Source organism: Spodoptera frugiperda, chromosome 19 (genome assembly GCF_023101765.2).
Source record: "Spodoptera frugiperda isolate SF20-4 chromosome 19, AGI-APGP_CSIRO_Sfru_2.0, whole genome shotgun sequence".
NCBI classification, from domain to species: domain Eukaryota; kingdom Metazoa; phylum Arthropoda; class Insecta; order Lepidoptera; family Noctuidae; genus Spodoptera; species Spodoptera frugiperda.
The window spans coordinates 1340818-1368222 of record NC_064230.1 but is presented as its reverse complement, the minus strand read 5'-3'; the positions used below and the strand labels follow the sequence as shown (position 1 = coordinate 1368222).

General features: G+C 38.3%; 3 protein-coding genes and 1 long non-coding RNA gene across 4 annotated transcripts in view; 1 reads left to right on the top strand and 3 right to left on the bottom strand.

The window, feature by feature from the left end:
• Nucleotides 1–558: 558 nt before the first annotated feature.
• Nucleotides 559–14010, bottom strand: LOC118281227 (guanine nucleotide-binding protein-like 1). Its single transcript, XM_050700548.1, has 12 exons — nucleotides 13885–14010; nucleotides 12947–13052; nucleotides 12077–12221; nucleotides 11084–11231; nucleotides 10270–10410; nucleotides 8839–9046; nucleotides 7829–8002; nucleotides 7093–7295; nucleotides 4963–5078; nucleotides 4096–4230; nucleotides 3318–3415; nucleotides 559–2617 (listed from the first exon to the last, which is right to left on the bottom strand). The coding sequence occupies exons 2-12, from the start codon at nucleotides 13038–13040 to the stop codon at nucleotides 2409–2411; spliced, it is 1671 nt and encodes a 556-aa protein (XP_050556505.1). The 5' UTR covers nucleotides 13041–13052; nucleotides 13885–14010; the 3' UTR covers nucleotides 559–2408.
• Nucleotides 559–27405, bottom strand: part of LOC126911766 (uncharacterized) — a 29722-nt gene continuing 2875 nt past the window's right edge. Inside the window, exon 2 of the long non-coding RNA XR_007706284.1 lies at nucleotides 559–2261. This is a non-coding gene — a long non-coding RNA (uncharacterized LOC126911766). The remainder of the gene's footprint in view (nucleotides 2262–27405) is intronic.
• LOC118281010 (U6 snRNA-associated Sm-like protein LSm4) lies at nucleotides 14394–16136 on the top strand. The gene is made up of 2 exons (XM_035601438.2): nucleotides 14394–14769; nucleotides 15422–16136. Exons 1-2 carry the CDS (start codon nucleotides 14518–14520, stop codon nucleotides 15593–15595), a joined length of 426 nt encoding a protein of 141 aa, XP_035457331.1. The 5' UTR covers nucleotides 14394–14517; the 3' UTR covers nucleotides 15596–16136.
• LOC118280998 (4-hydroxybenzoate polyprenyltransferase, mitochondrial) lies at nucleotides 20118–27104 on the bottom strand. The gene is made up of 8 exons (XM_050700562.1): nucleotides 26786–27104; nucleotides 24964–25355; nucleotides 23997–24172; nucleotides 23196–23343; nucleotides 22490–22596; nucleotides 21963–22049; nucleotides 21030–21218; nucleotides 20118–20371 (listed from the first exon to the last, which is right to left on the bottom strand). Exons 2-8 carry the CDS (start codon nucleotides 25313–25315, stop codon nucleotides 20195–20197), a joined length of 1236 nt encoding a protein of 411 aa, XP_050556519.1. The 5' UTR covers nucleotides 25316–25355; nucleotides 26786–27104; the 3' UTR covers nucleotides 20118–20194.

Genomic DNA, 27405 nt, shown 5'->3' with positions numbered 1-27405 from the left:
TTATTTAAGACGAGAAGACAAAATACCAACAAAATACCATTTGACTAATAGGGATGATGACGGGGTAAAATTAAATATCTATTTAGTCCGTCGGTTAGGTAATAAAAAAATATTAGACACATATTTTGTCATATCAGATAACGATACTTAGATAAAACGAATCAAAGTTTAGGAGTGGGAGCAAATACGTCATTTCTACGTATAAAACGTACCTAGAAGTGACGTCACGCGCAGTGCCGGCGTTAGGGGGAGGGGCCGATGGCCCAGGGCGACAAATTCTAGGGGGCGCCAATAAAATTAAAAACTACTACTAACACTTGATATTGCTTCCCTCAAGTGGGCGCCACAATATTTTCGCCCGGGGTATCAGTGGCCTTTACGCCGGCACTGGTCACGCGATATTTGAACTCGATATATCTTCGATTTATTCTTCGAAAGTATTCGTTTCCGTAAGAAAATCAAAAATACGTGTCTAATGTTTTCAAATAATTGACAAGACAGACGTTAAAATAAAAATTAGTCGTCTTCCCTTGACGGAAATTAAATAAAACACACAAATAAAAAATAAATTATTTATTAATGAATTAATATAATAATATAGTAAATTGTATACACCTAAAAACGTTTAAAAATAACATGAACAGCCAATTTCAACAACCTATCTGTCATACAAAGTTGTTTCAAAGTTTGTAAATGTGTGAGGAAGATGTGCAACTCGAGTATGCGATGTATCGATAGTAGGGAAGCCATCCATAACACGTATCTATAGCTCGCATCTTTCCGTATAAAAAAACATAGCGTAGCTAGGCCTGTTTCCACCAGTGTTAAGCTATAATATGTACCAACGAATATGATTGGTGGAAGCTAACTGCATCCACAGTAACGTAGCATAGCACATGTCTGGCGGAAAAGCACCTTTTTTTTTAGAGGGGAAAATCATCCTATTATTTCTCTCGCCAGGGCAAGGCGAGAGAGAGTGACAGACTCTTTCTGACCAAAAACCACCCCGTTCCTACTCCTGCTTGTCGAGCCGGAGCCCCGGTAAACCCGCTAGGTAGTCCGCAGCTTCAGATTAAGGAAAAGCAGCCTAAGCATATTTTTAAAGGTTACCGAGGCTCCGGCTCAAAGCAGAAGGAACGGGGTGGTTTTTAGTCAGTAAGAGTCTGTCACTCCCTCCCGCCTCACCCAAGGCGGGAGAAGTAATTGGATGATCATCCCCCCCCCAACATATTTTTCATCCCATGAAATGCGGGCGAAGCCGTTGGCATATAGGTTATTGAATTTGGCTGTCAATATATAATAAACTAACAATAAAAGCGTTTCAAGCGTAAAAGAGACAATAATTAAATAACATCACGCCTTATAATCCTTAAAGGGGTAGGCAAAGCTGCATTATATAAAAATTTAATTGTATCATCAACAGCCTATAAGTGTCCACTGCTAACCAAAGGCCTCTTCTCACACGGAGAAGGTTTGAGCATTAATCACCACGCTTGCTCAATGCGGGTTGGCGATTTCAAACTTATAATTAGAAATTATAAGCTTGGGGGCTTACTCTTGAATCCAATTCCGATCGATCGACATTTTATTTATTAAGTTAGGTAGTATAAAATAATAAATGCAAGTTTTGTAATAACTATCGTGAGACATAGTAAATTAACTAAAAATCACGGTTTACTCACATACTTTAATAGAGAAAAGCTCTACTAGTTTCGAGTCACAGAGGGACTTCTACAGCATCAGAAGGCTGCGCGACGTGGCCGCTTCTGCTCATGATGAAGAGTCCCGAGTAAACCGTGATTTTTAGTTAAATGCAAGTTTGATTGTTACATTTCCACGCGCTAATCTCCGGAACTACTGGTCCTATTTGAATAATTCTTTTTGTGTTGGATAGCTCATTTATCGAGGAAGGCTATAGGCTAAAACATCACGCTACGGTCAATAGGAGCTGTTATACAATAATTATTATTAGTTTGAGGACCGTGCGAGAGTTTGCCTAGTCATTTCACTTTTAGTTAATTATATTCTGACAGTGTGAGCATTTACGAGACCTACCCAAATGTTCTTTTGGTTGGTATTGTTCGTCGGATCATTCAGCAACAGCCGTAGCTGAGCTGATTGTAAACTGACACATGCGTGCTGCCATCTGAACAGGTCCGCTCATACTGTTGTGGTTCTTTCCTCTAAAGACCACTACAGAATCAACTTGCACGGTTCTCTCACATTATCCTCTATTTCATTGTCTGGACTTTAAAAGAGACCTCTGAGTTTGTTTCGGCATTTCTTCTCAGAGTAGTCGGATAGGAAATGCCGGCCTCATCTAGCTATTTGAAATATTGACGTGTAAAAGTGTTATTTTATAACCTACTTGCAGAAATAAATAACATTTATTATTTATTTTATGCTATTTAGTCATCACCAGCTAAAGCAGCGAATTTATTAGCTATAGCAGCCGTCTGATCGTCATCGGTACTGTCATCATCAGCATCAGAGTCATCAGAATGCCGATCGTCATCGGACTCTGATGATAGCACGTCCGATTTCTGTTCTTCCTGATCCGACGTTAGCGCCTGCACCCATCTCACATACTTCATTTCTTCGCACGTCTCATATTTTTCTGTGAAAAGAGATTTAAGATATATAGTTTGAAATTACATAATGTTATCACTACATAGTATAAAACAAAGTCGCTTTCTCTGTCCCTATGTCCTTTTGTACGCTTAAATCTTTAAAACTACGCAACGGATTTTGATGCGATTTTTTTAATAGATAGAGTGATTCAAGAGGAAGGTTTATATGTATAATATATCACCATTGCACCCATGCGAAGCTGGGGCGGGTCGTTAGTAAAATAATAAATTATTATGAATTTGACTTTGACAATATTTTTGAATTCATCATCAGTTAAAAAGTAGGTTCTCAGTTTAAACTGTATGGTATATAATGTGCTTAACCGATTTGGATTTTGTGATTTATAGCATAGTATTTTTCAAACTTGGCAGAAGATTTTAGGAATATTATCTAACTTGAATAAATGGAGACAGTAAATAAAATGAAATTGCAATAATCATCGATATTTTTTATGGTCCCTGGATATCAAACTCAAAAATATCAAACATTAAATTAACTAAACGACGATAAGTTTTATTTAAACAAAATAATTATGTGAACTGTCGTGAGACATACTAAATCACGGTTTACTCATGTACTATTACTATTTTTTTAATGGGGAAGAGTCCCTCTGTGTTTCCCTATTAATAAAATACGTGAGTAAACTGTGAATTAGAGTTAATTTAAAATAATTAATGTTATATTACCTCGATTCTCGGCAAATCCTGGCGGCCGCAGCCACAAGCAGATTCTGCCGTCGAGAGCCATCCGAAGCAGACTGTTCGCCGCTCTATACGTGTCTAACCTATGGACAAACATACAATATCTCTACATATATGTATAGAATAGAATCAGTCGTTACATTGCGGAAATCTATGATAGACTGACAATACAATTAATTAACTAAAAATCACGGTTTACTCACGTCCATTAATGGAGAAAAGCTCTAACTAGTAGAGCTTTTCTCTATTCATTTACGTGAGTAAACCATAATTTTAATTAATTTAGTATGTCTCACGAGTTATTATAAAATACTAGCTTCTGCCCGCGACTTCGTCGGCGGACAATTACAAATATTAGGGTGGTACTACCCCTAACATTTAGGGGGATGAAAAATAGATTTTTTTGTAATTTTTTTATGTTTTCTTTATTCTTTTTTTTATATTTTCTCATATTGTGTAGTACTTTTCTTTTTTTTCCTGTTTTTATATAAGAATAATTTGTGATTGTTTTTATTACTTTTATATTTGTTTTAATTTTCGCTTTGTTTTTTTTTTTGGTGCATCGTGCCCGGTGCGAAATAAATATTTTTTTACTTTCTTTCTTTCTTTCTTTAAGATGTTGGCCGATTCTCATAGATACCGGATAAGCACAAAAAATTTCATCAAAATCGGTCAAGCCGTTTCGGAGGATTATGGCAACGAAAACTGTGACACGAGAATTTTATATATTAGATAATAATAAAATTAAGATTAATATACATACCTGGCAGCCTTAGCAGTGAGGTACCCCTTCTTCTTGGCCCAGCCATCGCATATGTCGCGAGGAGACCAGGTGTCGTCGCCTTCCGGGTGCTCGATGCGAAGCAGCTTCGGCATGTCCAGTCTCTCTGCTAAATACCTAAACAAATAAAATAATAATAATTAGTATTTCAAATAGACCAGGAAGGCACTTTTGAACGTCAAAGCAAATATAATAATACTAGCTACTTCCGCGCGGTTTCACCCGCTCTGCTTGGCTCCTATTGGTCATAGCGGGATGTTTTATAGCCAATAGCCTTCCTCGATAAATGCATTATTCAACACAAAACTAATTTTTCAATTCGGACCAGGAATTTTAGGAGATTAGCGCGTTCAAACAAACCAACAAAGAAACAAACAGACTCTTCAGCTTTTTTTTATAATATTAGTACGTATAAATTGTGGCGACACATGACAAGTGACAGATGACAGAAGTCGCACATAGACGATCGACGAACAAATCAATGGATGACGTCATAAACCATACATCACACATGTGAAGTTTACATGCGAAATAACACGGATAGAAAATCCCAACAAACGACAGTTGGGCAGAAAGCCCGCCAGGCACATCACCTGTATGTAGGTACAAGTAATCTATACTAATATTATAAAGCTGAAGAGTTTGTTTGTTTGAACGCGCTAATCTCCAGAACTACTGGTCCGATTTGAATAATTCTTTTTGTGTTTGGCTATAAAACATCACGCTATGACCAATAGGAGCCAAGCAGAGCGGGTGAAACTGTACAGAAGTAGCTAGTGGTGTTATAATAGGGGAGTGGATATGGCCGTGAGGGTGCTTTTCCACCAGAGATGTGCTATACTAACTTACCTGATGGTAGTGTATGGCTCCCGCAGCTGCGCTATGGGGTAGGACCCCATAAGTATTTGTATCGGCCGCGGTACGGTCGATGGGAACACGAGACCGGGACAATCGCATAACCGGACCTATGGAAAAACATAATCTATTATTAATAGCATTTTTTGTTTATATAATAAATAATATTAAAAAAAAACTAAAAAGCCCGACTGTGTTCCTTTAAAATAATATGAAAATGAAAAATCCTTAAAACAAGAAAGTCATCGTAAAATTGATTGGGCGCCAAAAATCCACCATTTTGTTTCTTTTTACCCGACTGCGCCAGAAGGAGGGTTATGTTTTTCGAGAGTATGTATGTATATATGTATGTATGTATGTATGTATGTATGTATGTATGTATAATTGTTTGGCACGCCCTGCAGCCTAAACGGCTTGATGGATTTTGGCTTGAGAGGTGTCGTTGGATTCGTATTTACTGTGAGAGTGACACTGGATATATCAAAATATTTAAAAATCAAAATGGCGGATTTTTGGCGCCAAATTCGAATATTTCTCACTCTCTAGCCTGAACGACTTGATGGATTTCTGCTTGATAGGGGTCGTTTGATTCGTATTTACTGTGAGAGTGACACTAGATATATCAAAATATAAAAATAATAAAACTAAAATACCATAAAATAAAAAAGGTAATTTAAAAAACTAAAAAACCCGACTGCGTCTCTTTATAATATTTAAATGAAAAATCCCTAAAACAAGAAAGTCATCGTAAAATTGAAGCAGTCGGGACCCATTCTAAAAAGCCAGCCGTAAGTATGTGCCCTCACTAAGTTTTCATATTTAGAATGGGTCCCGACTGCTTCAATTTTACGATGACTTTCTTGTTTTAGGGATTTTTCATTTAAATATTATAAAGAAACGCAGTCGGGTTTTTTAGTTTTTTAAATTATTTATTATATTGATATATCCAGTGTCACTCTCACAGTAAATACGAATGTAATGACACCTTTCAAGCCAAAATCGATCAAGCCGTTTAGGCTGCAGAGCGTGCCAAACAATTATACATACATACATACATACTCTCGAAAAACATAACCCCTCCTTCTGGCGCAGTCGGGAAAAACATAACCCTTCTCCTACCGACCATAACACCTAATTCCGACCACAACGCCTAACACCGACTCACCTGAGGCGTCAAGTAGATAGTCTGGAAGTGCTTGGTGTGTCCCGGAGTCTTGGAGACGGAGACGACGCAGCGTCCCATCAGCGCGTTCAGTAGAGACGACTTGCCCACGTTGGGCTGGCCCACGCAGCCTATGGATAGGACGCCGGACTTGTAGCGCTCGTGCGTGTAGTAAGAAGGCGCGCCGACCCTAATACTGACCATAAGGCCTAATACCGACCATAGCGCCTAATACCGACCATAGCACCTAATACCGACCATAGCACCTAATACCGACCACAACACCTAATTCCGACCATAGCGCCTAATTCCGACCATAGCACCTAATTCCGACCACAACGCCTAATTCCGACCACAACACCTAATACCGACCATAGCACCTAATACCGACCATAGGGCCTATATCCGACCACAACACACCTAATACCGACCACAACGCCTAAGTAGATAGTCCACAAGTGCTTGGTGTGTCCCGGACCACAACGCAGCGTCCCATCAGCGCGTTCAGTAGAGACGACTTGCCCACGTTGGGCTGGCCCACGCAGCCTATGGATAGGACGCCGGACTTGTAGCGCTCGTGCGCGTAGTAAGAAGGCGCGCCGACCCTAATACCGACCACAACGCCTAATACCGACCACAACGCCTGATTCCGACCACAACGCCTAATACCGACTACAACGCCTGATTCCGACCATAGCGTCTAATAGCGACCATAGCACCTAATACCGACCACAACGCCTAATTCCGACCACAACACCTAATTCCGACCACAACGCCTAATTCCGACCATAGCACCTAATTCCGACCATAGCGCCTAATACCGACCACAACACCTAATTCCGACCATAGCGCCTAATACCGACCATAACACCTAATACCGACCACAACGCCTGATTCCGACCATAGCACCTAATACCGACCACAACACCTAATTCCGACCACAGCACCTAATACCGACTCACCTGAGGCGTCAAGTAGATAGTCTGGAAGTGCTTGGTGTGTCCCGGAGTCTTGGAGACGGAGACGACGCAGCGTCCCATCAGCGCGTTCAGTAGAGACGACTTGCCCACGTTGGGCTGGCCCACGCAGCCTATGGACAGGACGCCGGACTTGTAGCGCTCGTGCGTGTAGTAGGATGTGTCTGCCTTCTCTAATATTGTCTCTCCTGTGGATAAAGGTAAATTAAATTAAGGTAAATCCATTAAGTAAATACATAGAGGAGATACACATAGATATTATCACTGGATTTCCTACACTTTCCATATAGCGGTCCCATACTACAAAAAATAAAAATTAAATGTGTCACATATATGCGACATATATTACCGTGTCCCTACCGCTCATGTCGTGTTGCTGCGACACTTCACACGATTGCTCCTCCTTATTTAGTTTTTTTTTAAGAGGGGAAATCGTCTAATGTTTTCTCCCTCCTTGGGCGAGGCAACAGGAAGTGTCAGACTCTTACTGACTAAAAGCCACTCCGTTCCTACTCCTGTTTTTCAAGCCAGAGCCCCGGTAAACCCGATAGGTAGCAGTTCCGGATCAGGCATCAGCCCTACTTAAACTAAGTATTGTTATCTTATATGACAAAATAAAAAATGCGTGTCTAATATTGTTTCATTACTTAACTGACGGACTAAATAGATTTTTAATTTTCATACCCCGTCATCATCCCTATTACATTGCCGATCTACTCACCAATCTGAGCGCCTTCATCATAATCAAACTCTACATCAGTCTCTTCTTTGATCTTCTTCTCCCAAGAAGAGAGATCCACTTCTCCCTTGACTATCTCCTTGCACGCTTCGAGGATCTTCGTGGCTCCTTCTGCGCACATACGTTGCTTACCCTTGCGGCGCCTTACTTGGAGACCTGGAAAGATAGTAATAGATATAACAGTAATATTATAAATGTGAAACTTTGTTTGTTTGGATGTTTGTCTATCAATCACGCTGAAACTACTGAACGGATATTGATGAAATTTGGTATACTTACAGACAGTGTATGAGTTGACTTGGGTAATTAGTGAACGATATTTAAACACGTGATTGTACTCATGATTACAAACAACTTTCCCAAAGATTTTTTTTTTGTATACTCATTACTTTTATTAATTTATCACAATAACAAAACATCTAAATTTCGCGCGCGCGTGCTTTCGCATGATCAGCTGTTAGCAGCGAGGCGCGCGAATTATAAGAAAACTAATCGGTATTTTAGAACCATACGCGCGCGTGCTAAAAAAAGTTTTGCTTTAGCGATAAAAATAAAACTAACGACTAAACAAAAAACCTTAAAAATATCGTTCACTAATTACCCGTCAACCCTATACACGGTGTAACAAAAAGGGGGTATACATATCAAGTGCACTGTTTCTAGATAACATAATAAACATGAGTTTAAACGATACGGGATATATATAATACATAAAATTCCACAAACCGAACATCAAAATTAGGTAGATACAGATACTAGGCGATCTGATTTACAGAATAAATGTTTTGTAATTAGCGAGTGACCCCTGTAGTGTTGTGATACGTTTGTATGATTTGAAATCAAGAACCATGCGACACCAAGTATTTGGTACCAATTTTTTTAAACGTATTTTAAGCTGAAACTTTGTGTAGAGATTCTATTCAACCTGTATTCATCAGCGCTTCTTGATGTATATGGGTATTTTGTTACACGCTGTATGCATAGTCACTAACCTGCCTTATCGCTAGTAGCGCCGCGCAGATTGTAGGCAGGACACGACGTGAAGTAAAGCACTCGTAACGCAGGGTACGCAGTAGTGAGGTACTGCTTCCACGCACATACTACTGATGATGGAACCAGGTCTATCTTGTTCAGGACCAGGATCATGTCCTTCTTCTGGTCTTGGATGTATGTGTACAGGGAGGGGGGGAACATCATGCCCTGTGAGGAAAATAAATTGGGTTATAAGCAGCAATCCGACTTTTTATGGTTTTTTTTTTTGAGTGGGAAAATTATCGCATGTCTTCTCCCGCCTTGGTCGTGGCGAGAGGGAGTGTCATATTCATACTAATTAAAAACCACCCCGTTCCTTCGCCTGCTTTTCGAGCCGGAGCCCCGGTAAACCCGCTAGGTAGTCCGCAGCTCCGGATCAAGCATCAGCCCTACTGGGCCCCATCTGTGGTGGTTTGATGGCTCTTTGAGGCGCGCACGGAACTCGACGCGCCGCACGCACGGGTCTGGACTTTTTATGGTATAAGCCGGTAATCGAGCAGACGGATCGCCTAATGGTAAGCAATCATTACCGCCGTCCAAGGATTTCAGAACGCACGAACCGATTTCCACGGTTTTGCATTCGTTGGAAAGGTTTCGGGCTCCGTGAGGTTTATAGCAAAGAAAAATTCAAGAGAAAAGCAGGAAATCAGGGAATATCATTTTTCACATACAGCACCATCTCTGATACAAAAATAAGCGAAGCCTTCTGGTGGCGAAACGGAGTTCGCCGGGTTTGCTAGTATAATAATAAAAATGGGTAAATATCTTGATTTAGCTCATGAGGTTGTCGACATGTGGGATGTAGATTCAGCAATCATTGTGCCGATAGTCGCATCTACCAATTGCCTCAAAGCCTCGACCAACACCTGAGTAGGCTAACGTTAGACGGTTGGATCAAGGGTCTGATGCAGAAGGCAATACTTCTGGATACGGCGCGTGGGCTACTGCTTTTTATATTTTTATTTTCTAATAAGATATTTAAAAATGTAATTGTCGGCGCATCACATACATTATAGACGACACGGGCGGACGACACCGGGGAAGCGCGGGGTCGCGGTACTTAACGCGGCAGCGCTACTCGCTTTATTAAGTCCCAACCGAGCCATCATAAAATGGTCCTTCGAGCCGGATTATGATGGCTCGGTTGGGACTTAATAAAAGCGAGTGGACTGTATAAAATAGGTTTAATACCGTAATTACAACTATTGATTATTGGAACTATGAAATGCCCGAAGTCTAACGCGTCTGAGAGCTTAGTGACCGCGCTGTGGCGCGAGCGCTGCCGCGTTAAGTACACAATGTCGTCTACAGGCGTATGTGATGCACCGACAGTAATCAAAACAAGTAAGGTAAATAAATAAATAATCAAAATCAAAATGGGTGCCACTCACAGCGTATCTGACGTCGACAATGAGCAGTAGTATATCGCACATCTCTAACACGCGCCACAGCTGGCGCCACGTCTCAAGGTTCAGCTCGAAGTACGACATCTGACGCCAGTGGTCTGACGCCTGCAGGCCGTCTATGTAGTTCTGGGAGAGAGAGAGGAGTGGAGATAAAAATACATACTACATAGGGTGACTGGTAATTAGTGAACGATATTTAAACACGTGATTGTACTCATGATAACAAACAACTTTCCCAGAGAAACGTTTTTTGTATACTCATAAGTTTTATTTTTATAACAATAACCAAACAACAAAATTTCGCATGATCAGCTGTTAGCAGCGAGGCGCTCGCGTCCGCGTTATCAGAAGTAGTCTTACTTAGTATTGTTCACTAATTCCCAGTCACTATATATCAGTACCCTTAGTAAGAGTTTGCTTTATGTTTAAAGTAGTAGTTTGGGTGCGGCACTCTGACTCTTTGGCCGGCTCGAAAAGACCAACCAATCAGAGCGCCGAATGCGCTCTCATTTCGATTACTTTAAACGTAACGCAATCTCGTACTTATTTCGATTTCGACGGAACTTAAATTGGCAGATAGCTGATGTATAAGGAGAGACTTGGCTATTTTTATTAAAAAAAATATATTTTAAAAATAAATTTGTCAAATTCTGTCAATAGTCATTATTTTATGCCAACAGCTAATTTTACAAAAATAAATTTATTATAGAAAAATACTGCCATATTATTATACATTAAAAAAAAACCAATGCCAATTCAAAACCACCACCTATACAAACACACATAAAATCGACATTACCTTGAAATACCTCTGTTCCTGCGCGTCCAGCTGCGCCGGCGTCATGTTGAAGTCCCACGGCGGTCGCTTCGGGAACGACACGTCTGCCGGGAAGTAGTCCACAGGGTTCACTTCCAAGTCCTTCTCTGGTACTGGATTAAGTTCTTTTCTGTGGACAATTTTGGAGTTAATTATTATGTTATCGGCTTACTCACGTAACTGTTTGACGAGGAACTCGACCAATTTCAAGCCAAGTAACTGACGAGGCACTCCACTAGTTCATTTAATTTAGTTTTTTTTTTCGAAGCAACACTTTGGAACGAGCGCCTAGCTTCACTGACGGACAATTAAATTTGACGTTTCAATAGTGCCTAATTTAGGATTAATTAAAATAAATGCTTTGACTTTGACTTTATTCATGTCCCTGGGACCCGACCTACTTCAGAGTTTCGGTGTTTGCAAATTGCATGGTTGTATCTACTGTAGATCCTGGTGCATAGGATACACATCTGGGGCCTACTCCGGTTCTCAAATCCGAAGTTTCGTTTAATTTTCGGCCGTAGGTTTTATTGATTTACTAATAGAATTATTTGAAATAACGTTTTATTTTTAATTTCATATCAAAACCTATTTATTTATCTTCATTTAATTCGTTCATTTTTGTTCACGAAAGTTCGCAATAAATAGAATTGTAGTATGCAATCTGCGAAGTTTCGTCCGAAACTTCGTTGAATTAGAGTAGGCCTCCTGTTTTAACGATTGAAGGGAGGTTTATATATTGTCTCCTCTGTATTCCATGTCGTCCATCTAAAAAGAGAGATGAAAGACTTATAAGTAGTTGCTCTTTCATTTAGGTTAAGTTTTTATATTTTTTATCTTGTTTTTATTTAAAATTTTAATGTACGTTTGTTTAATTATAATGTGTATGTGTATCTTATGGGTTTGAAATGCCTGGAATAAAGAATATTTAATTTAACTTAATTTTATCCCATAAAAAAAGTAAACAAAACTCACAGAGCCTCTTCCTTCTTAATCTTGAGTTCCTCCTCTGTCTCCCGGTAGAACTTGAGAGCGTATCTGTTGGTGTCGCGGCCGCCGCGGGCTCGAGTCGGCTGGTAATTCACTGACACCACGTCGTATGAGGTCGTTCCGGACGATGCTGGAAGCGGTATCAAGGTGAGATTATGTTCTCGGATCGGGCAAAGTATTATTGGGCTTTTTCGGTTGTTTTAAAATTTCTCAGTAGTAGCACGGAGTCTGGAATTGTGCCCAGAATATGGCAATAGGCTCACCACTTATAACACAAATGGTGAACCACCTTACATGGGCCTTATAACACAAATGATGAAAAGTGGATGTACATTGTATAGCGTTCCTCCTCTGCATTACGTGCCGTAATGTGCACCTTTGTTCACCACTTCAGGGATAAAAGGCGTGACGATATGATGATTATGTTTTTTTTATGTTAAGTGGATAAATGTGGACTATGTTTGTTCAGCAATAGATGTCTTCCGGCTGATGATAATGATGATGATTGGTTTTCAAAATTGTAACGTGTATGATAAGTGTGTGTATGCCCATTGTACTCAGATTACTATCACAATGTAATTTTTTATGTATGTGAGCAATCTATACTAATCTATACTATACTAATATTATAAAGCTGAAGAGTTTGTTTGTTTGTTTGAACGTGCTAATCTCCGGAACTACTGGTCCGATTTGAATAATTCTTTTTGTGTTGGGTAGTGCATTTATCGAGGAAGGCTATAGGCTATAAAACATCACGCTATGACCAATAGGAGCCAAGCAGAGCGGGTGAAACCGCGCGGAAGTAGCTAGTAGAGTATAAAATAAATAAATAAATAAGGTTGAAGGCTCACTTACTGGACATCAATAGTGTCTTGTTCTGTTTCTTGGACTGCAGCTGCTGTTTCTTAGCTTTCCCACTGAAGGGAGTCTTGCGCCGAGCCTGCGGCATCGTGGCTTAGTGCTGGAAATTAATTAATCTATATTAATATACAACCAGATATTTTTATCATCTGCCAGATTTTATAAGCTAGATATCAAACAAACATTTCATTTTTAAATAAAAATAACCTTTTACAAAAAAAAAAAATTAACTGACTTCTCTTAAAAAAGACAGATAAAAAATACATTAAAAGGATCATAAAGATCGGAACTGCTAGTAGGTAGGGAAAGTAGAGGGAAGCAAATTATCTATGCGCTGGAGTAACTTATGGAATTTCTTGCTCGTTCTTCTCCATAAGAATCTACACATTGGAACAACCAAATAGAGCAACTAGAGGACTGACCAACAGACAAACATTTTTAATATTATATTAAAAATGTGACATTTGCTTGCTGCCTTCTTTATCTATTTGAAATAAATAATTTTGATTTCGACTTTGACTACATCACATTATTAACGAAATTAATTTCTATGAGAGAGACACCATATAATCTGAATTTCAAGTCAAGAAAAAATAATATTCTGCTTCAATTAATCATTACTATGTTCACAAATGACCTAATATATCACAATTGTTATGTTTTATTCCAAAAACAACGCATGCCGGCTGCGAAATGCTAATTTAAAAAAAGTTCGTATTCTAATAACAATCTAATTAGAATAGATGAAACATAGCCTCCCATAAAGATAATAGGGAAAGTTTTAACTCATATATCATGAAAAACATGCTAATTATTGATAAACACGCATGTTATATACAGAAATATACTTTTTATATTTATGTCTTAGACACGCGGTCGGAAAGTTACTAAGTTTTGTCTAAAAATTATAATTATGTACGAGAAAAGTTTACCTGTAAGCCGCTGATGGATAGACTGTTATTTTTAAGTAATTATCAAGGAGTTTAAACGGATTAATTCCAGAATTTTCAAGTGAAATCTGCAATCAGCCGTTTGCAAATTGTCACTTGTTGACTTAGTATACATATGATCATGAATGATTCATCATCTCTGTCTATCTAAGCATATAATGCTGTTGTTAAAACGAGACAAAACATTAAATGCTTAGTATGTCTCAAATTCTTAACTGGAACGCAAAATTGTTTGACAGTTTGAAAAAAGATGCGTTTATTTTAGAAGTTATTTTTCTTCTACACAGTTTCTTATCTCGTAATTTATATTTTTCTATTCAAACATATTTTTTACTTGAATACAAATATTTCTTGATAAAGTATGGTTACAGTAATTAATTTTCCAGCCATCAAAGGAGAAAAGTAACTTATGATCTACCATACAAAATAAAAACGCTACTTACAAAACGAAACGCAAACAAAACGTCAATGACTCAAACAAATCGAAGTGTCAACGCAAAACAACCTAATTTCCTAACCTCCAAAACTGACATTTTGTAAAAAAACATCAACCAAGCGAGAGAAAGCTGTTTATTTACTCCAAAAATACGCAACAAAATAGCTAAATAACCCAAAATGTTGCCGCTATCACTACTCCGTACAGCGCAGAACCATCCAATGCTGGTGGAATTAAAAAATGGCGAAACATATAACGGGCATTTAGTAAGTTGCGATAATTGGATGAATATCAACTTACGTGAAGTTATTTGTACATCTCGAGACGGCGACAAGTTCTGGAGGATGCCTGAGTGCTATATCAGAGGCAGTACTATCAAATACTTGCGTATCCCCGACGAAGTTATCGATATGGTCAAGGAAGAGACACAGGTATGTTTTCAACTGTTTGCGTGTTATTTTTCATGTTTTCTGATGCTGAAGTTGTCTTTTTCATCTTCTTTGTTGTTTTGCTCTTGTTTGAGTGGTCGTGGTCACGTTGAGGCGGCCGTATTTGTGTTGCGAGGTGCTTGTTGCTTTCCTCACTATCTCCCGCCACCTTTCCCTGTTTGTGGATTGTCTGGCGCAGTCAGACACAGGGTTTTCTCTTGCCGATGTACATGTAACTGTATTGAGATTTTCTCCCGTATCTTTCTGTCTTTTATCCCCAAACGGGTAGACAGAGGTGCACATTACGGCACCTTTACACTTATTTTCCATCGTTTTGCTATAAGCCCCATGTAATAGGGGTTAGCCTATTATCCCTTTGACGGCCACGGTCGGCTATACTCATAAATATATAACTATTTTACAATTCATAATAAACATACAAAAAACAGATTTGTAGTTGTTTGTATTTGTACATAGAGCAGGGAACATTTTTTTCTTTATTGATGTGGCAGTCAAATGGTTAAACTTTTGGGATTTAAAGGAATAGGGTAGGTAGGCTTCCTTTAAATAGGGTATTTAAAGGAAGTCAACAAGGGTAAATTAAAGGCACTCCTAACACAAAAAATAACTACAATAACATAATACATTATTTCAGGTCAAATCCAGAAGCCGAAGTGAGGTCTCTAAGGGCCGAGGTGGCGGTCAAAACATGAGGACAGGGCGCGGTGGTAACCGAGGCGCCTTCGGTAACCGTGGACGACCAGCCCCCCTTGCCCGAGGTGGCGGTAACCAGGGGCGAAACCCACAACAGAATAAGAATAAGAAATAGTTTCCTTTCCGTAATTGTAATTCTCAAAATCAATTTAAAAGTTATAACGTTCGTGAGACATACTAATTAAGTATTATGTTATCGGCTTACACCACATACTGAAATACTACTCAATTTTAAGTTGTACTTAAACATCGTACTATCTCTGTGTAGTTTTGAGATCGTCTTAAAATTGAGTAGCGTTTAAGTATTCGGGCATTACTCACGTAACTGTTTGACGAGGAACTCGACTAGTTTCAAGCCATGCTAGAGGCTCATATTCATCGTCAGAAAGTAGGTGTAAATCCAGGCAGAGGGCGCGATGGGCGTGAAACTTAGGTCGCCAGTAGCAGCGACAATCGCCGCGTCGTGTGTCGCGGAATGTTGCTCATGAATATGAACCTCTAGCATGGCTTAAAACTAGTCGTGTTCCTCGTCAAACAGTTACGTGAGTAAGCCGATAACATAATAATTAATGAATTTAAAGAGTTTTGTGAAGGACAGTATCTAACTGTAATGTCTAACTTAAAATTAAATGTAAGAGTCGGTTTAAGTATTGTAATTGTTGTTTTATTATTACACCACATACTCCCATTGTTTCAACCATTAATTGCCTTTTTTATGGTATAAGCCAGTAAACGGGCAGACGGATCACCTGATGGTAAGCAATCGCCGCCGCCCATGGACACTTGAAACACCAGGGGTGTTACAAGTGCGTTGCCGGCCTTTTGCGGGTTAGGAATTTACGGATTAAATTAGGCAGTTATATTAGACCATAATAACCACTCGCGAGTTTGACACTCGCCAGTTGACGAATAAGTCCTTATATTGTTAATGAAATAAAACTCATAAATAATGGCAAGATAATTTTATTAACATTTTAACTAACTAACAAACATACCTAACATATAATATTTATATACACAAATATAAAGTTCATTCGCTAAGCGACAAAATACTAAATGCTGTTTTAAAACCTATTGACGCGACTTTAGTTCATACACGTGATTGTACTCATGATTACAAACAACTTTCCCAAAGAAACTTTTTTTGTATACTCATTTGTTTTATTTTTATCACAATAAAGTTCCAAAATACCTACTAGTCTTCCTATAACGCGGGCGCCTCGCTGCTAACAGCTGATCATGCGAAAGCACGCGTGCGAAATTTTGTTGTTTAGCTATTGCAATAAAAATAAAACTAATGAGTATACAAAAAAAGTTTTTTCGGGAAAGTTGTTGGTAATCATGAGTACAATCACGTGTTTAAATATCGTTCACTAATTACCAGTCACCATATATTAACATAACATAACAATACGCCTATACCTAGGAGTAGGCAGAGTTTCAAACACTCATTCAAAATTATAATACAGATTTAATATAGGGAACATAATTTGGAATACATGTTGTGTTATCAAAAATTCTTCATCTTAGCGACATTACTTTTTTTAATTAATAGTTCTAATAACCTTAGTACTTATGAGTTTGCTTTACGTTTTAAAGTAATCGAAACGAGAGCGTGTATTTTTTTTTTTTTTTGAGCGGGGTAAATCATCCAATGACTTCTCCCGCCTTGGGCGAGGCGAGAGGGAGTGTCAGACTCTTACTGACTAAAAACCATCCCGTTCCTTCTCCTGCCCGTCGAGCCGGAGTTAACCCGTTAGGTAGTTCGCAGCTCCAGATTTCTGATTGGCCGGCTCGAATAAACCAAACAATCAGTATGCCGAACGCGCTCTCGTTTCAATTACTTTAAACGTAAAGGAAACTCATACTAGAGCATTGTTAAAGTATGGATCTCATATTCAAATCGATTTTTCGTATAAAAATAATTTATATAGACCATCTTTAATCTTTTATCATTTTACAATCTTTAGTTTAAAGTAGGTAGACAAATTGTCTTATACATTCCATTTAAAACTATTCACAGCACACAAAACTAAAATAATAAATAAACAACATCACGCCCTTTTCTCTCAAAGAGATAGGCAGAGATACCACATACATAACAATAGGGATGATGACGGGGTATGAAAATTAAACATCTATTTAGTCCGTCAGTTAGGTAATGGAAAAATATTAGACACGTATTTTTTTATTTTGTCATATAAGATAACAATACTTAGATAAAACGAATTAAAGTTTAAGAGTGAGAGCAAATACGTCATTACTACGTATAAAACGTACCTAGAAGTGAAGTCACGCGATATTTCAAATCGATATATCTTCGAAAGTATATGTTTCCGTAAGAAAATTAAAAATACGTATCTAATGTTTTAAAATAATCTACAAGACGGACGTTAACACATTCAGTGCCACCGACTCGCCAGGAGAGTCCACATAAATTTTATTCCAGCGCCGTAAACTCGCATCCCCCACGCAATTCTTTAGACCAGTGGTCGCCTGGTGGTCGAAATTCAACCATATACGATTTAATTTACAATACCACTTAACATACGTTCAAGGATATTTTTTATTTAACTCAAACTCAAAGAAACTCTTTTATAAACCTCTTTTCATATGAGATGTGAGAATATCATCGCAATGTCTATCGATTTTGACGTTTTGTCAAATACGATCAGATACTATGCATGTGTGTGTAATGTTTTATTTATTGATTTAATGTACTTTATAAGCATTATTTTTGAAAAATATTAGCGTTCTGCACTTCTCCTACACATAAACTATAAGTGTACCAAATTTTATGCTTCTACGTCCGCGCAATTTTCGTTAAAAGCTGTCCAAAGTTTTTGCATCACGTATTAATATATAGATTAGGGTATGTTTAGTCTTCAGTATTATTTTAAGCAGAAAATACACCATGCATTTTGTAAAGAAAGAGCAAAAACAGTGAATTTGCTGGGCGAGTCGATGGCACTGGAATAAAATTTACATGGACTCTCCGGGCGAGTCGGTGGCACTGAATGTGTTAAAATAAAAATTAGTCATCTTAAACAATGACTGACTCTATGTTTACACTTTTAGGCACCATAATTTATTTACCATAAAATAATAATGATTAGGAAAGTTATAAATTAATTATTATTTGTGACTATTACAAATAACATCACGTCTTTAAACCCCCAAGGGGGTAAACATGGGTCCACGTATACAATGTACACCCACTTTACACCAGAGAGCCTACTCCGGTTCTCGAATCCGAAGTTTCGTTTGATCTTCGGCCGTAGGTTTTATAGATTTACTTGAAAGAGTTACTTGAAAGAGTTACTTGAAATAGCGTTTGATTTTTAAATTCATATCAAAACTTTAATTTTTGTTCACGAAAGTTCGCAATAAATAGAATCGTAGAATGCAATCTGCGAAGTTTCGTACGAAACTTCGTTTTTCGTTGCATTAGAGTAGGCCCCCTGTACACCTCTGCCTACCCCCTCGACGCGATGTTACACTAAAATCGTTGTTAAGCGAAAACATACCTTATGTACAAAATAACAAGAGTTATTTTAATTTAAACTATTAGTTTAAAACTGCGAGGTAGGTAATTTTCGGTTTAAAAATTGCTGTAACGACTATTAAACAAATTACTTAGATTCTAAAATAAAATTATTTCATTTTTGCACTATAAATTATCTTGGTATCTGTAGTAACACTTTTAACGAAGTGGTACTTTTAGTGCCATTACAGATTTTGACGGGCACCTATTCAAATGTAAATCGCATCTAACGTTGCTTAGCTTAGTCGAATTTTTAATTAATTGTTGTTATGGGGTATTATAGGGTTGGATATTCGATCCAAAAACTAGAAAAAAGATGCTGTATTTTTTTGAATCACCTTTTATCCTATGGTTTTTCTGTAACAAAAATACTTTGAATTCAATCCCTAACAAACTGTTAAGCGTTAAACAGTCGTATACGTATTGTATACTATGATACATGGCCGTCAAAGAATAAAATAAGTGTTTAACACAAAAATCTGAACTGGTACTAAAAGTACCATTGCAAATATTCTAAGTTCAACTTAGTACAAACTTTACATACTTAAATAATAATCTTCGGTAACTTTCCACATGGGTTGGCCAAAAAAATCTTTCATACAAATCTTGTAAATAAATATTATGTCTATGCGACATACAAGGCGTCTTTAGCCAGGTCGAGTATCCATACCCGCTGTGTGTCCATTTATGACGACCAACGATAAGAATATGTAACTTCTCGTTAATATAAGCTTTCTATCGCTGCAGTGGTTGGATGCGAAGAGCTAAAGATCGAGGTAAGTGCTATTGGAATGACCTATGGCCAGCAAACGGACTGATGATATTTTAAAGGAATAGTCGAGCAGACGAATCACTTGATAGTAAGCAATTAGCACCGCCCAATGCCCAACACTAGAGAAGTTACAAATTCATTGCCAACCTTTTAGGGAGAGATTGGCATCTTCAATAACCTCACTTACACGCAAGCTAGATGACGATGACGACACTGTTAACATTTTCACGTTAAACACGTAATACACTCAACTCCGAAGTGGTACTAAAAGTAGCACTCGGGATTTTTAGCTGACTAAACAGCGTTTAGCAGTGTCTTGCATATTTTTACACTATTAACATTTTCTATTATTCTAGCACTCAAATCTAAAGTGGTACTAAAAGTACCACTCGGGATTTTTAGCTGAACAAACAGCTTTTTGCAGTGTCCTGTATGTTTTTACCTTCGGCGACATTTTTCATGTATTTCTTGTAGCCTCCCGCTAGTATACCTGCGAGTATGATGGCACCAACTGATGCATTGGATTTGAACTTTGAAGCACAATCTTCTGGGTTCTCCATGTCTAGCGTGTATATCTGGAATGGAAAATGAATCATATTTAAATTCATAATCTATCTTAGAGGAAAATCTCTCTCAGACCTAGTACGTCTGCGCGATTGAACGTCGAGGCTGGAAGGGTTAGCGACACGAATAACGTCTGTCAATACCGTGCAGACGCTCTCACTTTCGCGTCTATTTGCTCGTTCCAAAGCGTAGATTCGGTATGTGTAGGATCCTCGTGCTTCTACATAGAAGAACTAGCAAGAAACTCCATGGGTTACTATTTGTGAATCAGGCATCGCAATACAATTCTTGGTTACATTGTTTCGATTGCAACAGTTATGTGAGAATTCACTTCAAATAATAGAAATATGCTGCCAGTGTCTTGAACAGGAAAGTCAGTCAGAAGTCAATTTTTTTGTTCATAGTTTCTTTATTGTTCATTGACTCATCTATGTTGGCCGGTAAGCATTTCGCACCAGTCTGCAACTAGACGCAGTCTGAAAAATTAACCAATTGGATGCGATCCAATGCGTACGATGCGGACGACACCATGTGACCCGAAACAACGGTTTGTGGATCATACAAAGAGTTGCTCCGTGCGGGAATCGGACCCGCTACGTACTATGTGGCAGCCGTTTGTTTAACCAAGTGCGAGTGGGGCGACAATATTTTTTTTAAGAAATAGCTAACCTGTCTAGCAGCATGCGCCACATAAGCCATGACCGCCACCTGATACGGCGTGCCGAGCTCGGCGGCCTGCCCCGCGGTACTGAGACACAGCGCGCTCACTGCCAGGCACGCGGCCAGCGCCGGCCGGGTGTTGGCGCCGAATGTTAGCGCTGTAGACTTTACCCCTACTTTCATGTCGTCTTCTTTGTCCTGTGGATAGAGAAATTTTATGTTCATATTAGATTAGAGTTTTTATATATAACACTAGCTACTTCCGCTGCGGCTCCAATTGGTTATAGCGTGATGTTTTATAGCCTCTGAGTACCACAATTTATTCTAAACTGTATAAAAACTGCGTCAATCTATACTAATACTAGCTACTTCCGCACGGTTTTACCCGCTCTGTTTGGGTCCTATTGAGCATAGCATGATGTATTATAGCCTTTAGCCTTCCTTGATAAATGCACTATTCAACACAAAAAGAATTCAAATCGGAGCAGTAGTTCCAAAGATAAGCGTTCAAACAAACTCTTCAGCTTTAATCTATACTAATATTATAATCTATATACTAATATTATAAAGCTGTTATAAAGCTGAAGAGTTTTTTGTTTGAACGCACTTATCTCTAGAACTACTGATTCGATTTAAATAATTATTTTTGTGTCGGATAGTTCATTTATAGAGGAATGTTATAGACTATAAAACATCACGCTATAACCCGGCAGTCGCACTTGCGACCACTCCGTGCTACTACTGAGACATTTTCGAAAAACCGAAAGTTACTTTGCCCGACACGGGAATTGAACCCGAGGTCCCTTGCAACGGCAGTCGCACTTGACAAAAATAGTAACTTATACGAGATTGTCATTGGTAGACAATTGGTTTAACCGTGTGCTTTAACTCGATTTTGAACCTGAAGCGTTAAACATTACCAAAAAATATATGAAACCTCACCTGATGAGCATAAATAGTATCATATACGACGGTCCACGCCAACGCCCCTATGTACAGGGGCCCACATATAGCCAGGTTTAGGTCCCCCTGATAAATGATAAATAAATGATAAATGATATTTATTTTGCAAATAGGTTATAAAATAACACTTTTACACGTCAATCTCTTAAATAACTAGATGAGGCCGACATTTCCTATCGGACTACTCTGAGAAGAAATGCCGAAACAAACTCAGAGGTCATAGTCTCTTTTAAAGTCCAGACAAAATCAATTAAAGATGTCGGAGAACCGTGCAAGTTTATTCTGTAGTGGTCTTTTGACCTGATCCGGAGCTGCGGACTACCTAGCGGGTTTACCGGGGCTCCGGCTCAAAAAACAGGAGAAGGAACGGGGTGGTTTTTAGTCAGTAAGAGTCTGACACTCCCTCTCGCTTCGCCCAAGGCGGGAGAAGTCATTGGATGATTTTCCCCCTTCAAAAAAAAAAAAAAATTAAAGTGGTCTTTTGAGGAAAGAACCACAGCAGTTACCTGTATAGCGCTGTATCCTAGCAGTGCTCCCCAGTTGAAAGTGGCGCCGAGGAATATTTGAGGGTAGTTCGTGTAGCGTTTCGCTAAAGGATATGTTACTACTAGGACTGAAACAAGAAAAGAAAAACGACATTAATTCATTTATTTCAGTAAACAATAGGGTACATGACTAATTTTTATTTTAATGTCCGTCTTGTAGATTATTTTAAAATATTAGACACGTATCTTATTTTGTTACTCACACTTTCGAAGATATATCGACTTGAAATATCGTGGAACGTCACTTAACACACAGAAATGACTTTTTGCTCCCACTCCTAAACTTTGATTCGTTATATCTAAGTATTGTTGTCTTATATGACAAAATAAAAAAATACGTGTCTAATATTTTTTCATTACCTAACTGACGGACTAAATAGATTTTTAATTAATTATTATGTTATCTGCTTACTCACGTAACTGTTTGACGAGGAACTCGACTAGTTTCAAGCCAACTCGCCGCGTCGTGTGTCGCGGAATGTTGCTCATGAATGTGAGCCTCTAGCACGGCTTGAAACTAGTCGAGTTCCTCGTCAAACAGTTACGTGAGTAAGCCGATAACATAATAATTAATTTAGTATGTCTCACGAAAGTTTTAATATTTTTTTATCTTCATACCCCGTCATCATCCTTATTTACATATAAATATGCTACATATAACACTCACGCATACTGCTAGCTCCGAGCACGATGCTGTAACAGTTGAGCTGCAGCAGTACAGCCAGCGCGAGGCTGAGCTGCGCCGCCAGGAACACTACTGCCTGCGTCTCTGATACCGCGCCCGTCACTAGGGGGCGGGACTTCGTTCGTTCTACCTGGAACATTCAATTTATAAGTATTTAAACTGACATGGTCACTAACACTAGTATTAGAACTCAATATTTCGGCACTGTTGCAAGCGCCATGATCACGGATGAACTGCCGAAATATCAGAAACTCAGAGAAATAGATAAACATAGAAATTGGTAAATATCCCGTTTCGTGTTCTAATACATTTAATTTATCTTACTAATAATGTAAATGCGAAAGTTTGTGTGTTCGTGTTTATTACTAAATCATGTCAAAACGGCTGAAGGGATTGGAATGTGAAACAGTACCCTTAGTATGAATTTGCTTTACGTTAAAAGTAATGAAACGCCGGTCAATCTTAATTCGCTCGTTTGGATTTGGAATAATATGTAGGCTACTTTTTATCCTAGGGGACTGCTGACTTAAGTGATAGGATACTTTTTTATCGCGACGCGAGCGAAGCCACTTACAGAAGCTAGTTTTTCTATAAATTTTAAAATAAATGTAAATTAATTTACCGGAGGCCCAATATCTCCCCAAAACGTTCTTCCCAATCTTCTTACCAACCGAATCCCCAATAACACATTCTGGTGTTTCGGGTGTCCATTCGGCGGCAGCGAGTGCTTACCATCAGGTGATCCGTCTACTCGTTTACCCCCTTATACCATACAAAACCTACCTTGGCATCAACATCTCGGTCCCACATATCATTAATGGTGCAGCCCGCGCCCCGCATCAACCCGGCTCCCACCAGGAACAGGGCAGCTGTCTCCAACGAGGTCTGCAGAGGAACCGTCCCGGGGACTGAAGCCATGGCTATCGACCACGCACACGGCCAGTATAGGAGGTAGATTCCTGGGAAAACACAAAATCTTTATATCTTTATATATATAATTCTTCTGTAAGTGTGTATGTCACTGAACTTCTCTTAAACGACTGGACCGATATTGATGAATTTTTTGTGCTTATCCGGTATCTATGAGAATCGGCCAACATTTTTTTTTCATCCCCCTAAATGTTAGGGGTAGTACAACCCAATTTTTTTTAATTTTCCGCGGACGATTCTTTTTTTTTTAAATAAACGTTGCCCCACATTAGTATTTTCTCCTGTGTCGTGGGTGCGTTTACAAACATACAAGTTCACATACACATGACACCCAGACCCGAAACAACAATTTGTGGATCACACAAAGAGTCGCTCCGTGCGGGAATCGAACCCGCTACACGTTATGCGGCAGCCAGTTACCCAGCCACCGCACCAACGGTGCTGTCATATATTATATCACCTCTGTTATGGGTTTTTTTGTTCAGGGGGGAAAATCAGCCAATCACTTATCCCACCTTGGGCGAGGCGAGAGCAAGTGTCAGACTCTTACTGACTAAAACCACCCCGTTCCAACTCCTGCTTTTGCGAGTCGGAGCCCCGGTAAACCACTAGGTAGCTCCGGATAAGACATCAGCCCTACTGGGCCCCATTTGTGGTGGTCTGATAACTCGTTGAGGCGCACGCAACACGCCGAATCAGGGGCTAATTCGGCTAGTCGTTCAGTTGTTATATTGCAAAACGCCCCTGGTTTTCTAATTGGCTAGCCATTACATAAAACAATAGAATTTACTTCAAGCTACACATACAAAATTATACTCACCAATAGGTTTATCCCATCTTGCCAATTTCAAATAAGGATCAACCTTCTCCTTCCAAAAGCCAGGACTGACCTCTATATGTCTATGGTCGGGTAAAACCTTTTCTTCCAACTTTTCATAGACAATTTTAGGCGTAGTGGTCTCTATGACAACTTTTTGTCTATGCTGATCGCTTTGCGTTGAATGTACTCGAGTATTTTCTAATATTGGTGGGTTCTTTAAATATACTTGTCCGCAAATACATGAATAAGTCCGTGGGATACTGAGTTTCCGTTTTGCGTTTAACGATAAAGTTCTACGTAGTAACGTTTGTATTTGTGTTACTTTGTACATTCTAATACTATTGTTTAGCATTTTGATTGTAGGTTTTTGGTTGGTATTCACAGCTCTGCTTCTGGAACAAAAGTAAAGGGAAATCAATATTTGAAAAAGAAAGAAAGAAAAAGTAATTTTATTGTAACTTTCGTGAGACATACTAAATTAATTATTATGTTATCGGCTTACTCACGTAACTGTTTGACGAGTCGTGTGTCGCGGAATGCTGCTCATGAATATGAGCCTCTAGCATGGCTTGAAACTAGTCGAGTTCCTCGTCAAACAGTTACGTGAGTAAGCCGATAACATATAATAATTAAAAAAGTAATTTATTCGGCACTGAGCACGATGCACCAAAAATACAACACAAACAAAAGTAATAATTGTTACAGTAAAACAAATAAAATATATATATAGTCTGTCAATAACGGCTGAAGGGATTGTGATGAAATTTGGAACAGCAGTAGATTATGGTATGGAATAACACATATAATTTTTATCACATAGCAAAACAGGTGAAGGCTTGGGCAGAAGCTAGCTTACAATACTAACTTGAGACATGCTATAGCAGATATACATACAATTTGAATATTATTTAAATACATGTATATTTTCTTTCTATTGTAAGTTTTTAACACAAACATAATAGGCGGCACACCTAATTATAATTTGAAAACTTGAAAACTCTTTGTTTGGCAAAGAGGTTGAACTTGAAACATTATATTTAGCATTGTACATAAATAAATTATTCAAATTTTTACTTTGTTATTGATGTAAGGAAGCAAAGATTAAGATTACAGATAAAATGAATGGAATTTGGAATGAGCCATTGATGTCGTCAACATCTACAATTTTTTTATCTCAATTTTTATTAAGGCTTTTTTCCTAATAGGAACATGACAGCCCCATTATATGATACAAAATTAAATTATATAATGATATAGGTACACAGAAAGCAGCTAAACCAGGTTTAGCTTGCCTGAAACATCTAAATTATGTGTTTTATCCCCGAAGGGGTAGGCAGAGGTGCACATTAAAGCGCACATATGAATGAGCTGTTGTCAACGGTAATTCCATTACAAACTTAAAATCTTCAAGAATAGAACATACTCCTTTTTAAAGGGCCGGTAATGCAACTGTGACTCCCCTGGTGTCCAAGGGCATAAATAAGAATTGTATTGTGAACCTGATTGAAAAAGAGTAACCTATGAAGTTTCTTGCTCGTTCTTCTCCATAGGAATCTACACTTTGGAACGAGCAAATAGAGCAACTAGAGGACTGCCCGACAGACATATTTACTTTGAACATTCAAAAGTGCCTTCCCGGGGCAATTTAAAATAAATAATTTTGACTTGAATGATATTCTAAAGTATAAATCACTCTGTCATAAATCTTTAAAATATTATTGGGCAAAGCAAGAAAGAATTCAATACCTATTATAAAGCCAATTAGAAATAACCTTTAAAAACAACAAAAATAATATGAAAAAAAAATAAAACAAAAACTCACCTCTATAACCTTAATTATTATTACAAAACGACAAACGAGTCGTAATTTAAAATAATTCTACACTTATTATACAAATTGTAAACTTGAACGAATCATATTGCTTTTTTTAAAAGGTTAATGTCAAATTCAAGGACTTTTACACTGTAGTACACTGTTTTTATGCAAGGTTACACTTGGGTTAAACTTTGTACTGTAATAGCAAGATGTTTTAATGAAATAATTAATTAAAATTAATTACATAAATTCACAATTCAGACATAGCAATTGCAAATAACAATGTGCCATCTGCCATACCGCTTATGGCATTGACAATGACAGACTGACAGACTGACTGACAGTTGATTATGATAACAGTTGACAATGACGGTATTGCTTTTGTTTAGAAATCAGCATTAAATAAATAAAAATTCTTTATTTGCTCAAATATTTGTTATAATGGTACATAATACAGGTGCTAAATACATATAGGTAGTAAGTTCAGCACATTCACAATTAGCGGCATGCATTGGTACAATATTTTTTTTAAGGGAGGAAAATCAAGCAATGACTTTTCTCGCCTTGGGTGAGCGAGAGGCGAGAGGGAGTATCAAACTCTTAGTGACTAAAAATTACCCCGTTCC

Excerpts from the sequence above, each read along its gene's own strand:
- LOC118281227 (XM_050700548.1), bottom strand. The coding sequence starts at position 13,040 with ATGCCGCAGGCTCGGCGCAAGACTCCCTTCAGTGGGAAAGCTAAGAAA. Across the intron at positions 5,079-7,092 it reads CTATCTACTTGACGCCTCAG|GTCCGGTTATGCGATTGTCC; the intron begins GTGAGTCGGTAT and ends GTTTTTCCATAG. Across the intron at positions 2,618-3,317 it reads AGGATTTGCCGAGAATCGAG|AAAAATATGAGACGTGCGAA; the intron begins GTAATATAACAT and ends CTCTTTTCACAG.
- LOC118281010 (XM_035601438.2), top strand. The coding sequence starts at position 14,518 with ATGTTGCCGCTATCACTACTCCGTACAGCGCAGAACCATCCAATGCTG. Across the intron at positions 14,770-15,421 it reads TGGTCAAGGAAGAGACACAG|GTCAAATCCAGAAGCCGAAG; the intron begins GTATGTTTTCAA and ends ACATTATTTCAG.
- LOC118280998 (XM_050700562.1), bottom strand. The coding sequence starts at position 25,315 with ATGCTAAACAATAGTATTAGAATGTACAAAGTAACACAAATACAAACG. Across the intron at positions 23,344-23,996 it reads ACCGAGATGTTGATGCCAAG|GTAGAACGAACGAAGTCCCG; the intron begins GTAGGTTTTGTA and ends TGAATGTTCCAG. Across the intron at positions 22,597-23,195 it reads GCTCGGAGCTAGCAGTATGC|TCCTAGTAGTAACATATCCT; the intron begins GTGAGTGTTATA and ends TTCTTGTTTCAG.